The sequence below is a fragment of the Macrotis lagotis genome, chromosome 1 (assembly GCF_037893015.1).
Source record: "Macrotis lagotis isolate mMagLag1 chromosome 1, bilby.v1.9.chrom.fasta, whole genome shotgun sequence".
Classification (NCBI taxonomy): domain Eukaryota; kingdom Metazoa; phylum Chordata; class Mammalia; order Peramelemorphia; family Peramelidae; genus Macrotis; species Macrotis lagotis.
Window position 1 is genome coordinate 576766110 of NC_133658.1, and position 16096 is coordinate 576782205.

General features: G+C 34.3%; 1 protein-coding gene across 2 annotated transcripts in view; it reads right to left on the reverse strand.

Annotated features, from left to right (window-relative positions):
• Positions 1 to 16096, reverse strand: part of LOC141507209 (protein mono-ADP-ribosyltransferase PARP14-like) — a 93510-nt gene that overhangs the window by 39734 nt on the left and 37680 nt on the right. For both annotated transcript variants that reach the window (XM_074214656.1, XM_074214657.1), the window contains exons 9-10: positions 14757 to 14847; positions 4709 to 4858 (exon numbers count right to left, since the gene is read on the reverse strand). In XM_074214656.1, the coding sequence (XP_074070757.1) occupies positions 4709 to 4858; positions 14757 to 14847 (241 nt within the window). The remainder of the gene's footprint in view (positions 1 to 4708; positions 4859 to 14756; positions 14848 to 16096) is intronic.

The following is a 16096-nucleotide window of genomic DNA, read 5'->3' on the forward strand; positions in this document are numbered from 1 at the left end:
TCAATTTTAGATCCAATAATGCTTTCTGTCTCTTGTTTGGCAATTAATACTTCACTTATCCATAGATCTGACAGGCAAAGTATTCCATTAAGCCCTGATTTGCTTAAGATATCATCCTTTCTGCCTAAATCATCTTAGTACTCAGTATGAAATGTTGCTGTATTCCTAGTTTCTGACAAACTGCTTTCCAGTCTTACCAGCAATTTTGGTCAAATAGTGAGTTTTGAGTTCATCAAACACTAAATTACATTGGTCATTTACTCCTATGTATTGTGTGCCTAATCTATTCCACTGATCCATCACTCTATTTCTCAACCAGATTGTTTTGAGGATTATTGCTTTATAATACAAACTAAGATCTGATACTACTAGAGACTACCTTTATTCACCTTTTTTTTCATTGATTCCCTTGATATTCTTGACATTTTGTTCTTCCAGATGAATTTTGCTATTTTTTTAAGCTTGTAAAATTTTTGGGTAGTTTGATTGAGATGGTTCTGAATACAAAAATTAATTTAGATATAATTGTCATATTAATTATAATGGCTATGTCTACTCATGAACAGTAAATATTTATCCATTTATTTAGGTTTATCTCAATTTGTGTGAAAAGTTTTTTGCAAATGTGTTCATATAGTTCCTAGGTTTGTCTCGGCAGGTAGATTCTCAAGTATGTCATATTGTCTTCAGTTATTTCAAATCCAACTTCCTATTTCTGTTTCTTCCTATTGGGTTTTACACATAGAAATGCTATTGATTTATGTGGAATGATTTTATATCCTCCCATGTTGTCAATTGTTTTTACTAATTCTTTAGTTGATACTAGAGTTCTCAAAGGATGCTATCACATTATCTATGAAGGGTGATAGTTTATTTTCTCCTTGCCTATTATTAATCCTTCAAATTGTTTTTCTTGTCTTATTGCAAAAGCTAGAATTTGGGGTACAATATTGTGTAATGGAGGAGACATCCTTGCTTCATTCCTGATCTTATGGAGGTTTCTTTTTTATTCTGATTATAGATAATGCTTTCTTTTGGTTTCAGATAGATAATGTTTGTCCTTCATTTTAGAACAGGACCATGATATCAGGGAGGTGATGTTATGACAAGCATATGAATTGGATTTGAGTGAGGGGGATGCTATGTTAAGTCAACAGTTTCACTTTCTCCTCTAGACCATCTGGGTTCAGTGGCCAAATATGAATCAGGATGACTGGAGTTGACTCTGGATGAGGGGTAACCAGAGACAGGTGACTTGCTCAAAGTCACTCAGCTAGAAGTGGCAAGCGTCTGAGGCCAGATTTGAACTCCCATCCTTCTGAATCCAAGGCCAGGGCTCTATCCATTGTGCTACCTAGCTGCTCACATAGATACAGCCTATCATTTTAAGAAAAGTTCCAATTATTCCTATATTTTCTAGTATTTTAAATAGGAATTGATGTAATATTTTGCAAAAACTTTTTCTACATCTATTCATAAAGTTATATGATTCTGACTGGCTTTTGATAAGGTCTATTATACTTACAATTTTCCCAACACTGAATTAGTCCTGCATTTCTATTATAAAATTCACCTAGTCATAGTATATGATCTTTGTGATCTCTTAGTATAATCTCATTGCTGGCATTTTGTTTAAAATTTTTACAACATTATTGAGGAAAATTTATTTTTTTCCTATGTTTATTAAAGTTTTCTTCCTCTGTTTATTCTTTCCCTGGTATAAGCATCAAAAACCTATTTGTGTCATAAAAGGAATTTGGCAAGACTCCTTTACCTATTTTTTCCAAATAGTTTAAAATAATTATTGAAATTAATTGTTCTTTAAATATTTGATAGAACTCACTTGTGAATTCATCTGGTCCTTTTTTTCTTTAGCAAACTCATTTATGACTTGCTGAATTTATTTTTCTAAGGTCTTTTAAGCATTCTATACCCTCTGTATCTGGGAACTTATATTTTTGTAAAAATATTCATCTATTTTACCTATATCATTTGTTTTATTGGCATGTAATTTGGCATGGTGTTTCAATATTTAAAATTGTTATTTATATTATTTGTTCTTTGACCCAGTTATTATTATTATATATTTTTTTTAGTTTTTGCAAGGCAACGGGGTTAAGTGGCTTGCCTAAGGCCACACAGCTAGGTAATTATTAAGTGTGTAAGGCTGGATTTGAACTCCTGACTCCAAGGCCAGTGCTCTATCCACTGCACCACCTAGCTACCCCTGACCCAGTTATTATTAAAGATTGGATCATTTGGTTTCAAATTAATTTTTAATCTGTGCCTCCAAGACCTTTTCTTTATTGAATATAATTTTTATTGTATTATAGTCTGAAAAGGATACTTTTATATACTTCTGCTTTTCTGCACTTTTGGGGGAGTTTTTGTGTCCTAATATATGTTCAATTTTTTTGAAGATGCCATATACAGTCCAGGAAATGGTTTACTATTCCCTTTCAATGTTGTCCATATCTATCTATCTATCTATCTTTTCCAAAATTCTATTTATCTCCTTAAACTTCTTCCCTATTTATCTTATGATTAGATTTATCTAATTCTGAGAGGAGCAAGTTGATATACCCCACTAGCATAACTTTACTGTCTATACTATCTTCACCTCCTACAATTAATTTAGCTTTTCCTTTAAGAATTGAGATACTATGCCATTTAATGTATTTATGTTTTAATTGCATTACTTCATTGCTCATGGTTCTTTTTAACAAAAGATAATTTCCTTTATTTGGCTTTTATTGAAGTCTATTTTTTATTTTTCTTTTCCTGAGATCATGATTGCTATTCCTAATTTCCTCTAACCTCCCCTGAAACATATTGGTTCAACTATTTTTTAATTCTATGTTTTTCTTTCTATTTCAAGTATGTTTCTTGTAAACAATATATTGCTGAATTCTGGTTTCTAATCCATTTTGCTCTCTACTTCTATTTTACAGATAAGTTCATCCCATTCACATTCACTGTTATGATTACTTACTGTGTATTTCCCTCTATCTTATTTTCATTGGTTTATCCTTTCCCCTCCTCAAAAATCTGTTTTGGGAGCAGCTAGGTGGTGCAGTGGATAGAGCACTGGCCCTGGAGCCAGGTTTAAATACAGCCTCAGTCAGTTAGTAATTACCCATTGCCTTGCAAAAACAAAACAAAATAAAATGACAGTCTGTTTTGCTTCTGAGTACTGCCTCCCTTAATCTGTCTGTTTACCCAACAATGAAGTAGGAGGAGAATAGGATTAAAAATGGGGGGGGGGAGTATAATTTTTAAAGATAGGCTCAATTATATATATATATATATATATATATATATATATATATATATATATATATTCTTCCTTCTGAGTAAATTTCAATGAAAGCAAACTTTAGTAGTTCCTCATCATTCTCCCTCATTCCATTTCACCTCCATTATATAGGTTCTTTCTTATATGCCTCATTTACATGAGATGATCCTCTCCTCCTCTCCTTTTTCTCTTCTCTTGGTGTATCCTTTTTCACTCTTTCATAATTAAAAATGTCAAGGAAGATAAAAACACAAACTCAGAAAAAGACAACAGTGTGAAAACAGTTACTTGAATGTCTCAAAGTAGAGGGAATGTAAGTTGAACAATTGTCCGGTTCTTTGTTATTTTCCTATTTTTCCAGCATATTTCTTGACTTTTAACTTTATTTTAAAGTTGATTTTTGCTTACTTTGGAGAGTGGAACACTGTCCCAAGTTTCAGCTTTGTTTGCACTGTTTGTTTGAAAGTTAGTTCAGTCTATTTCTATAACTTTTTTCCAGAGCTTTCAGGTTGTTGTGATCCAGGGAAAAGTGTTGTTACTGCTCTCCTGGTCTATGCTCTGATCTTTACCCAGCATAGGAATCTGTACCCCGGCAGTCACTAACATTGGCACACTTCTCTGCCCTAGAACTTCCCTACCCCCAGTCCCTTACAACTATAAGCACTCCTCTACATCCTGACATTAAGACCTGGAACAGTGAATGCACAATGAAGTGGCCAAATTGTGCCAAAATCCTGCAATCAGTGCTGTGACAGGATCTCTTTCTAATCAGCTATCCAATTCCCTTATCTTCTCTAAGCTAAAAATTCCAGAAGCTATTGCTGCAATACTTACTTTACTTCTCCATTTTGACTCTACCTTATATATCTTTATATTAATTTTCCCCTCATTACTACCTTGTGATATATTCTGGGCCTTCTGGGACTACATCAACTAATATTGATGAGAGAGAAGGTGGGAAAGAATCATTTCACTTATATTCCCCCTTCAGTTAAATGACCAATATAACCAAGCTGTTCTTTTGGAAAAGTATATATTGTGCAATGAAAAAATAAATTAGAAATTAATCTTCAATGAGAATAGAGGTCTACTATAGATAGTAAGCTTGGGGATTATGCTAATTCCCACATACATGGTGATGAGTTTAATCAAATATCATTTAAAAAAACTCATCAGTTACTATCTTTTTATGATTGTGAAGTCCTTATCTAATTTAATGTCAGTGAAAAAAAGGGAAAAAATTATCTCCCTTCTTAGAGGAAAAAGTCTAGCCTTTATATACCTCTTAAGACTACAATAAGCTCTCTTCAAAAGAAATAGTGATCTAGAAATCATCCCATCATCATTCAAATTTTTAAAAATGCTTCATTACTTTGCTATGTAACAAAATTTAAATATTTATAAATACAATACCTCCTTTATAGGTAAATGTTTCACTTGTAGAGCTTACAATGACATCTTCTTGCTCCTTGGAAATATCTCCAGAGGCAACAATAAAGGAAATGGAACCAATTGTTGTTTCATAAACTCCTGGTGTAGTATTAGAAACAGTTCCAAAGAAATCTAAATAAACAAGAAGAAAAAACAAGACACCAAAATGAATCCTGTGACTAGTTTTATAAGAATTTGCTATGTTTTTCTTATTTCTTCTTCCTTCAAGAAATTTTTTGACTTTAATTTTAAAGGACAAACAGATGAACTTTTGGTTGAAAAGATTAGAAGAACTGAATGGGTATATCTTCTCTGTCTCTCTAGCTCTCTGTCTCTGACTCCTCCTGCTCCCAGCTTATATTTATACATAGGTTAGGGAACTTTTAGCACAGAGATCCTATCTACCAATGTAGATTAGCAACTCATTAATTAATTCTAATATTAGAGAATTCTTGGAACCTTGAGAGGTTAAATGATTGTTCATGGTCAAAGAATTAATAGTAGGTATCAGAGGTAGAATTTAAACACTAGTCTTTCCTGATTCTAAAATCTACTGTGCAATTCCATTTTTCTATGTATCAATACAATGAAATTTGATGAGACAGAAAGATTAGGTTGGTTAAGTTTTAAGTTCATCTATATAGAAGTCATGTATTCAATTGAGAAAATACTAGTCTCAGATTTTATAGGGGCAATAAAAGACAAGTTGGTCTTGTATCTGATTGATTCATACCAAATAAATGTAACTAGTGGCCAAAAACCTAAGAATATTGTAGTTGCAGAGATTTCAGGAGGAAGGTGGCATGCTAGGACAAAAAGTAGTCCAGATTCCCTGAAAACTATTCAGTGAGGCTTAGAAATCTAACAATCTAGGGCGAAGTCAAACTGGCAGGAAAAAAGCAGGATCTCTCCCCTCTATTAAACTTTAAATAATGTCTCAGAACAAATTAAGGAGTTGTAAAACCCACAAAAAGAATGGGTGAAACAATTTTTCAGTCCAAGGCAACTTAGAAGGTTGAATGGAAAGTTTTGTTGCATTTAGGTGAGAGTGAAGCATAGTTTGGTTCAGACCTTGCCCCAGCAAACCATCAGTACATTTTGAGGTTGACTGAATCACTGATAACAGTGGCATAGTTTCCAGACCTCTCAGGCCACAGACAGCAAATAGGTCAGATAATTGGTTAAAAGGATATTAAAGTGGTACCTGTGCTGGCACAGGAGGCAGTACTCTATTGCATTGCCTATACTTGGATCTAGGTCATAGTCATAGGTCTCAGACACAGGGCAAGGAAGAGTACTAACACACCAGAGATTGTGGCCACAGGGGATCTGGGACTCTGGTTTCAATCCAAGGTGGAAAAATTGTTTATGGTTGCTCATAGATTAGAGCAAAGAGCAGAAGAATAGTAAATACATCTTTCCCTAGATCATACCTCCTTGGAAGAACTAAAAACTTATAAGACCCTAGAATTATTTCTGAAAAGAGCTAAATCAAAAACCTAAATCTTAAAGCACTATCCTTCCATTCCAGAAGCAAAGTCCCATATTAGCACAGAGTTAAAAATGAAGAAATAGACTAAAGAAATGAGCAAATAACAGAAAAAAAAGATCCTGACTATAGAAAGTTACTGTGATGACAGGTAAGATCAAAACAGAAACCCAAGAGAAGAAAAAAGAGTCATAATATTACATACAAAGCTTCAAATAAAAATATGAATTGCCCTCATGTCATGGAGGAGTTCAAAAAGGATTTTTAAAAGCAAATAAGACAGGTAGAGGAAAAATTGGGAGGAAAAATAAAAGTGATACAACAAAATCATGAAAAAAGTCAACAGTTTGATAAAGGAAACACAAAAATTCTGAAGAAAGTAATACCTTAAAAAAACAGAAGAGGTCAAATGCTTAAAATGGCACAAAAATCTAGTGAAGAGGAAAATACCTTAAAAGCAAAATTGGTCAAATAGAAAGATATACAAAAATTCACTGAAGAAAAGAACTCTTTCAAATGCAGTATTGGCCAAATAGAAAAATGGATGCAAAAATCCACTGAAGAAAAAACTCCTCAGAAAGTAGAATTGGCCATATGGAAAAGGAGGCACAAAAGTTCACTGAAGAAAATAATTACTTAAAGATTATAATTGAGCAAGTGGAAGCTAATGACTTTAGGAGACAGCGAGAAACATTAAAACGAAATCAAAAGAATGACAAAATAAAAGACAATGTAAATATCTCATTGGAAAAACAACTGATGAAGACATCAGATCCAGAAGAGATAATTTAAGAATTATTAGACTACCTGAAAGCCATGAACAAACAAAAAAAAAAGAGCTTAAATATCATCTTTCAAGAAATTACCAAGGAAAATTGCCCTGATATTCTAGAATCAGAAAGTAAAAATGGAATTGAAAGAATCCACCAATCATCTCCTGAAAGAGATTCCTAAATGAAAACTCTCAGGGATATTACAACCAATTCCTGAGCTTCTAGAACAAAGAAAAATTACTGCAATTATTACAAACAACCAAAAAGTCACAAAGTCATAGTCAGAATAATACAAGATTTAGCAGCTTCTATACTAAAGCCTTGGAATATGAAATTCTTGAGGGCAAAAGAGCTAGGATTATAACCAAGAATCACCTACCCCAAAATTTAGTATAATCTTCAGTGGGAAAAATGGATATTCAATGAAATAGAAGATTTTAGAGTATTTCTGTTGAGGAGTGGCTGGGTAGTGCAGTGGATAAAGCACTGGCCCTGGAGTCAGGAGTACCTGAGTTCAAATCCGGCCTCAGACACTTAACAATTACCTAGCTGTGTGGCCTTGGGCAAGCCACTTAACACCATTTGACTTGCAAAAACCTTAAAAAGTATTTCTGTTGAAAAGACTGGAACTGGGGGCAGCTAGGTGGAGTGGATAGAGCACCAGCCCTGAGTACATGAGTTCAAATCTGATCTCAGATACTTAATAATTGCCTAGTTATGTGACCTTGAGCAAGTCACTTAACCCCATTGCCTTAAATAAATAAAAAATTTAAAAGACTAGAGCTGAATATAAATTTTGATTTTCAAATATTACTCAAAAGAAGCATGAAAAGGTATCTAGGAAAGAGAAATCATAAGGGATTCAATAAATTTACATTCTTAATGGAAAAAATTACATTTGTAAGTCCTATAATCTTTCTCATTATTAGAGAAATTAGAAGTATAGATAGAGAGAATGTCTGTACATTAAATATGATGGGGTGATAGCTAAAAAATTAAATTAAAGGGTGAGAAAAGAAATACACTAGGGAAAGAGAAAAGGGAGAGGTACGAAGTGGTAAATGATCTTACATAAAAGAGACATGTAGAAGCTTTAGTGGAAGGAAAAATGGTGGGGTAGAGAGGACAACATGAACTTGATTTTGAAGAGAATTGACTCAAAGAGGGAATAACACACACATACATACACACATATACGTATGTATGTATGTATATATTTGGTTGGATATAGAAATCTGTCTTAACAGAAAATCAGGAAGGAAATGGAAAAAGAGGAGATGTGCTGATAGAAGGGAAGGATGATTGGATGAGGTAAAAGCCAGAAGCAAAACACTTTTGGAAATGGACAGGGTGAAAAAAAAAGAGTAGGATTAACAGGAAAGAAATGGGATGGAGGGCAATATAAGAGAGTAATTATAATTACAAAAAATTTTATAGTAAGTTTCTTTAATAAGGATTTTATTTCTCAAACATATTGAGAACTGAGTCAAATTTGTAGCAACAACAACCATTTTTTAACTGATAGGTTGTGTAAGGAAATGAATAAGTTTTCAGATGAAATAATCAAAGCTTTATTCAATCCTATGAACAAAATGCTCTAAATCACAAATTAAAACAACTCTGAGGTGTTGGATAGAGCAGCAACCCTGGAGTCAGGAGTACCTGAGTTCAAATCTGGCCTCAGACACTTAATAATTACCTAGCTATGTGACCTTGGGCAAGCCATTTAACCCCAATACCTTGCAAAAACCTAAAACAAACAAACAAACAAACAAACAAAAACTCTGGGCTACCACTCCACACCTATCAAATTGGCTAATATAACAGAAAAGTAAAATGACAGAGGTAATGTGGAACAATTGAAATTGCTTATTGGGGTGACTGGGTGGCACAGTGGATAGAGCACCAGCCCTGGAGTCAGGAGGACCTGAGTTCAAATCCAGCCTCAGACACTTAATAATTACCTAGCTGTGTGGCCTTGGGCAAGCCACTTAACTTCATTGCCTTGCAAAAAACTAAAAAAAAGTGCTTATTGATCCAACCATTCTGTAAAGTTATTTGGAATTATGACCAAACTATTAATACCCTCTGGTCAAACAGTATCACTACTGTTTGGATCATAAACAGATTTTTTTAAAAAAAGGGGAAAGGAATAAAAATATGTATACAGTTCTTTATATTGTAACAAAGAATAGGAAATCAAAGGAATGATCATCAATTGGGAAATGACTGAATAAGCTTTCTCTATGATTGTGTTGGACACTATTGCACATTAAAAAATGAGGATATTACAGAGGTCTCTTTGCTACCCCTGAGGCAGGACTGTGCTGCTTTGCCAATACTCAGATTCAGGTTGCAGTCTGGGGCCCCAGTCTCAGGAAAAAGAGCCAAAGCACAATAGAGCTTACTGCGTGCAGTGGAATGTTGTAGTCATCCACAGACCAGAACCTAGTCGAGGAACGCAGTCATAGTCTTTCATAAGACCTTGGATAATTTGAGAACTTGCAGGTCACTGGAAGCAGAGTTCCATCTTAACAAAATGTAAAAATCAAGTCATAGACTGAAGAAATGAGCAAAAAAACAGAAGGAAAAAAATCTCACCATAGAAAATTGCTTTGTTTATATGGAGGATCAAAATACACACTGAGAAGAAGATAAAAACGTCCAAGCTTCTACATCCAAAGCCTCCAAGAAAAATATGAATTGGTCTCATGTCATGGAAGAACTCAAAAAAGATTTTGAAAATCAAGTAAGGGAGGTAAAAGAAAAATTGCAAAGAGAAATGAGAGTGATGTCGGGAAACATAAAAACCAAGTCAACAGTTTGGTGAAGGCAATACAAAAAAATTAATGAAGAAAATAGCATCCTAAAATCCAGTCTGGGTCAAAGGAAAAAGGTGGTCCAAAAGGGCATTGAGGAGAAGAATGCCTTAAAAAAAGTAGAAATGACCAAATGGAAAAAAGATACAAAACCTCTCTGAAGAAAATAATTTCTTAAAATATAGAATGAAGCTAGGGGAAGCTGATGACTTTATGAGAAATAAAAAAAATAAAACAAAACCAAAAGAATGAAAAACTAGAAGAAAATATGTAATATCTTAGAAAAAAACTTATCTAGAAAACACATCCAGAAGAGACAATTTTAAAATTATTGGACTACCTGAAAACCAAGACCAAAAAAAGAGCCTAGACATCATTTTTCTTTTTTTTTAAATTTTATTTATTTAAGTCAATGGCGTTGAGTGACTTGCCCACAGTCACACAGATAGACAATTATAAAGTGTCTGAGGTCAGATTTGAACTCAGGTCCTGCTGACTCCAGGGCCAATACTCTATCCACTGCACCATCTAGCTGCCCCATAGACATTATTTTTCAAGAAATTATCTAAGAAAACTGCCCTGATATCCTAGAAGCAAAAGGTAAACTAGAAATTGAAAGAGATCCCAGGGTGGCTAGGTGGCACAGTGAGGGCAGCTAGGTGGCACAGTGAGGGAAGCTAGGTGGCACAATGGATAGAGCACTGGCCCTGGAGTCCGTAGGACCTGAGTTCAAATCCAGCCTCAGACACTTCATAATTACCTAGCTGTGTGGCCTTGGGCAAGCCACTTAACCCCATTTGTCTTGAAAAAAAAGAGATCCCAAAATTAAAACTGTCAGGAATATTATAGTCAATTTCAGAACTCTCAAGTCAAGGAGAAAACAAATCTAGCAGCTTTAAAGAATCAGTTCAAATATCATGGAACCACAGTCAGGATAAGACAAGATTTAGCAGCTTCTACATTAAGGGATCATAGAGTTTGGAATATGATATTCCAAAAGACAAAAGAACTTGAATTACAACCAAGAATCAGCTAACCCACAAAACTGAACATACTTTCTCAAGGGAAAAGGTAGACATTCAATGAAGTAGGGGACTTCTAAACTTTCCTGATGAAACAACCAGAGCTGAACAGAAAATTAATCAAGACTCAAGTAAAGCATAAAAATGATAAACAGGAAGGCAAATCATAAGGGACTTAATGATGTTGAATTGCTTATATTCCTACATGGGAAGATGAAACTGAAAACTCATATGAACTTTCTCATTTATTAGAGCAGTTAGAAGGAGAATATTTAGATAAGGTACAGGTGAGTGTTGAATTTGAATGTATGATCATATTAAAAAGATGGAGTTAATGAGCAAGAAAGGGATGTACTGGGAGAAAGGGAAAGGAGAGGTAGAATGGGGTAAGTTATTTTACATAAAAGAGACAAGAAAAAGTTTTTGTTGTGAAGTAGAAGAGGAGGGTAAGTAATGGGGAGTGAGTGAACCTTACTCTCATTGGAAATGACTGAGAGAGAATGGCATACACACTCAATTGAGTAGAAAAATCTAACTTAACCTAGAGGAAAGTAAGAGAGGAAAGGGATGAGACAAAGGGAGGAGTGTGTATGTGAAGGTGATAGAATGGAGGGAAGATTGTGGGAGAGCATAGTTAGATGTAAAACACTTTTGAGGAGGGACAGTAAAAAGAGAGAGAGAATAGAATAAATGGGGGTGGGAGGGAATAGGATGAAGGGAAATACAGTTAGCAATAGCAATTGGGAAAAAATTGAAACGTTTCTCTGATAAAGACCTCATTTTTCAAACAGAGAGAACTGAGTCAACTTTATAAAAATAAGAGCCATTCCCCAATTGATAAATAGATATGAATAGTTTTCAGATGAGGTTATCATTGCAATCTATTTAAATCATTGTTCAAATGTTCTAACTCACTATTGATAGGAGAAATGAGAGTTGGAACAATTCTGAGGTACTACTACCTTATATCTATTGCATTGGTTAGTAGGACAGGAGAAAATGACAAAGGGATGTAGGGAAATTGAGACTTTGATACCCTGATGGCAGATTTGTGAAATGATTCAACAATTATGTACAGTAATTTGGAACTATGCCCAAGGGCTATAGAACCATACCTACCCTTTGATCTAACAGTGCTTCTGCTGGGTGTACATTCCAGAAGATATGAAATACAGTAAGAAAAGAATCTTTATGTATTGGGATATTTGTAGCAGCAGTTTTCTTGTGATGGGGAGCTGGATATTGAGATGAAATGCTATTCTGTTATGGGAAATGATGAACAGGCTACTCTGTTAAAAACTTAAATGAGACATGCAATGAGAAATGTTCTTTGTAACAGCAATATTGCAGGATGATCAGCTCTGAAGTACCTACCTTTTCTCAGCAATGCTCACCCAAGAGTACTCTGAAGAACTTAGGACTAAGAATACTATTCACCCCAAAGTCAGAGGTAATGGTGTCTAATACAGACTATAGCATGTGGGGTTTTTTTCCCCACTTTATTTTTCTTGAGTTCTCTCTCTCTCTCTTTTTTTTGCAATGGAATGGAAGAGTGAGATGTGAGGGGAAGCAGAGAGCCTTACTTGCATTGGGATTGACTCAGAGAGAGAGAGAGAGAGAGAGAGAGAGAGAGAGAGAGAGAGAGAATAACACACACACTGAATTTTGTATAGAAATCTATCTTACCCTAGAGAAAAGTAGGAGACAAAAGGGATGGGAGAGAAGGGTGGATGTGAAGGTAATAAAAAGAAGTTATATTTGGATAGAAGGGGAATTATGTTTACTTTTTCAATATGATTATTGTAGTAATATTTTTTATGACTACACATTTTTAACCTATACCAAGTAAGTTCCTTTCTCAATGAAGGAGAATGGGGTGGGAAGCAGGGAGAGAATTTGAAACTCATGGTTTTGGAAGGGAATGTTGAAATTGTTTTTACATGTAACTGAGGGGAAAAATAAAAAATAAAGTTTAAATTTAAAAAATCAAATAAGAGAGACTAAGAAAAACTAAAAAAAGAAAAGAAAAAGAGTTCATGAAAAACAAGAAAATTATGAAAAGAAAGTAAAATCAACTGAAAAAGGAGATCCAGAATCTTAAGAAGGGAAGCAACTCTTTGAACATTAGAATTGGGCACGGGGAAGCCAGTGGTTATAAGAGACCAAGAAATGATAAAACAAACTATAAAGAATGAAACATTAGAAGAGGTGAAACATCTCACAAGAAAAACAACAAATTTGGAGAGTAGATCAAGAAAACACAAAAAATAATTGGACTGCTTGAAAGTTATGATAAAAAAACGAATCTTGATTCAACAAAACAAGAAATAACTAAGAAAAATGGCCTGAATTTAGAACAAAAGGGGAAAATAGAAATAGGAATAATTTACCAATCATCACCTGAAAGGGATCTTAGAAGGAAAATTGACAGGAATATCAACTTAATTCCCAAACCTCCTGGTTAAGTAGAAAATATTGAGCAAAAAGAAAAAAGCAATTCAAATATGGTGGAACCACAATTAAAATTACATAAGACCTAACAACAGCTACTTTAAAAGACCACAGCTTGGAACACAGCACACTGAAGAGCAAAAGAACTGACACTGGCCCAAAATATCTTACCCAGCAAAGTTAGTTTATTCCTGAAGGGGGAAAAAATGGGCATTCAATGAATTGCCAGACTTTCAAAATCTTTTTTTTTTTTTAGGTTTTTGCAAGGCAAATGGGGTTAAGTGGCTTGCACAAGGCCACACAGCTAGGTAATTATTAAGTGTCTGAGACCGAATTTGAACCCAGGTCCTCCTGACTCCAAGGCTGGTGCTTTATCCACTACGCCACCTAGCTGCCCCTTTCAATATCTTCTTACCAAAAGATCTGAACTTAATAGACAATTTTGACATAAAAACACCAAAAGAAATATAAAGTTAACATCAAAAACTAATTACAAGAGACTCTGGGCAGCTAGATGATACAGTAGATAGAACACTGGCTCTGGAGTCAGGAGGACCTGAGTTCAAATTGGACTTCAGATACTTAATAATTACTTAGCTGCGTGACCTTGGGCAAGTCACTTAACTGCCTTACAAAAAACAAAAAAAAATAATTACAAGGGACTCAAAAAGGATAAATTGTTTACTATCTATGCATGGAAATGTAAACCACATAACCAGGATTGGTATTAGTAACTGGGTAGTTAGAAGAAAGATGGGAGTATAGCTGAGTAGGATGGGATTCTTAAAAGTAAATTGGTCTAAGAAAAGATTTTTTAAAAAAGAATTACCATCTTATACAAATGAAGTGTGAGAAGAAGAATTGATAGAGAGGAAATAGATGGGGGGAAAGATCTAGTAGTTCTGGAAATCAACTCTCATTGAGGGGAGCTGGGAGGAAAAAAAATAAACAGTGCATAGTAGAGAACAGAAGAAAACCTACAAGAAAACATGGATAATTTGAGTACAATGTGTAGTATTAATTAAAAAAGCTTTCCTGAAATAAAAATTTATTGCTTAAAAAATATAGAATATCAAAGATAGGAAAAGAGAAACAAGTCAGAAATATCATAAGACCTTACTGAAAACTATGGTTTTTAAAAAGTCTGCATGCGACATTTCAAGAAATTATAAATAAAAGCTGTCCAGAAAAAAACTGGTTATTCACCAGTCACCTCCAGCAAATCACCTCCCAAAATGAAAACTCTCAGAGATGTCATCACCAAAATTCAGAACTTTCAGGACAAAGAAAGATTACAAGAAATATTATATGTGATTTGATATCTTCTCTACTCATGTGTTATTCTTCATTTGGACATCATTACTTTGCTTAGAATTTTGACTACTACTAAATAGTAAGTACTAAAAGTTAAGTAAGTAATTAGTACTGCTAAATAGTAATAAACAATAAATTCTTCAACAAATAATTTTACTAGACCTTGTATATCAAAAGTTTCGGCAATTCTGAAACTTGTAGGATTTCTATTTTTATTTCCACTCTCCCATTTAGTGAATTCTTCTGAAACCACCTAGAAATAGAAACATAGCTACTTAGTACAATTCTTGGTAGAAATATAAATGAGATTTTTTTTCCAAATACACTCAGCAAATAAACAAGAATTTATTGAGATTATTATTCACTACAGTGCAAATTTCCAATAGAAACACCATTCTTAAATCTCAGATAAGGAAAATAAAGCAAGCTAATCCTTTGAGCCTGGATTAGAATTCAAAATACATTGAATTTAGAGTCAGAGGTTCTATACTAATTCCCTTGTTTCCATTTTACTACTCCCTGTGTGACCTTGAGCAAGTCATTCAGTCTATCTGAGCCTTAGTTTTGTCATTTATAAAAGTAAAGGTATAAGACTAGATGATTTCTCAGATTCCTTACAATTCCAGAAGTTATTTTATAATTCTAAAGAAAGACTATTTGAGAGGCATTGTTTTCCAAGTAGAACCTCAAGCAGACTCATTAAGTAGTGGCTCTCAAACATTATGTCACAGAAGGATTTTTTACACTAAAATTTTAATGGAAACTTTATGACAAAATCTATTTAAATAATTATTGAATGCTTACTATGAATGATCTTCAATTTTGAAATACAACGAGAGCTGAGAATACAAATACCAAAGCTAGAGTTTTTGCCCTCAAGGAACTTGCAATTTAATGGAGGAGACAACCAAAATGGTCTGGGAAATCATAAAGATGATGATTAAAACAGAGAAGCCCGTTAACATATACTTTCCTTGGGGTGGCATAGTGGCTAAAGCACTGGCCCTGGAGTCAGGAGTACTTGGGTTCAAATCTGGTCCCAGACACTTAATAATTACCTAGCTGTGTGGCCTTGGGCAAGCCACTTAACCCCATGTGCCTTGCAAAAAAAAACCATATACTTTCCAGACAGAATGGTGATGATGATTCAGTAACATTTCTCAGAGAAAGAGGCACAAAGTAGGGGAGAAGGCAAGTAGACTCCCCCCAAAACATCATGGCAGCATGAAAGAAAATGACTGAGGCACAATTAAAGATAAAAATTCCAAGAAATGTGTGGTTTAGAATTTCCTGGCATAGTCCCTAGAGTTTGAAACAATAGCAATAGCAGGATGATGAGTATATTCACAGTTCTTTTTGTGGTGGCAAAAACATTGAAAATTACTCCATCAATTGGGGTAATGAGCGAACAAGCTGGGACATGTGAATGTAATAGAACACCATTTAAATGAATAGCAGGCAGATTTCAGAAAAACCTGGAAAGATTTATATGAATTGATGCT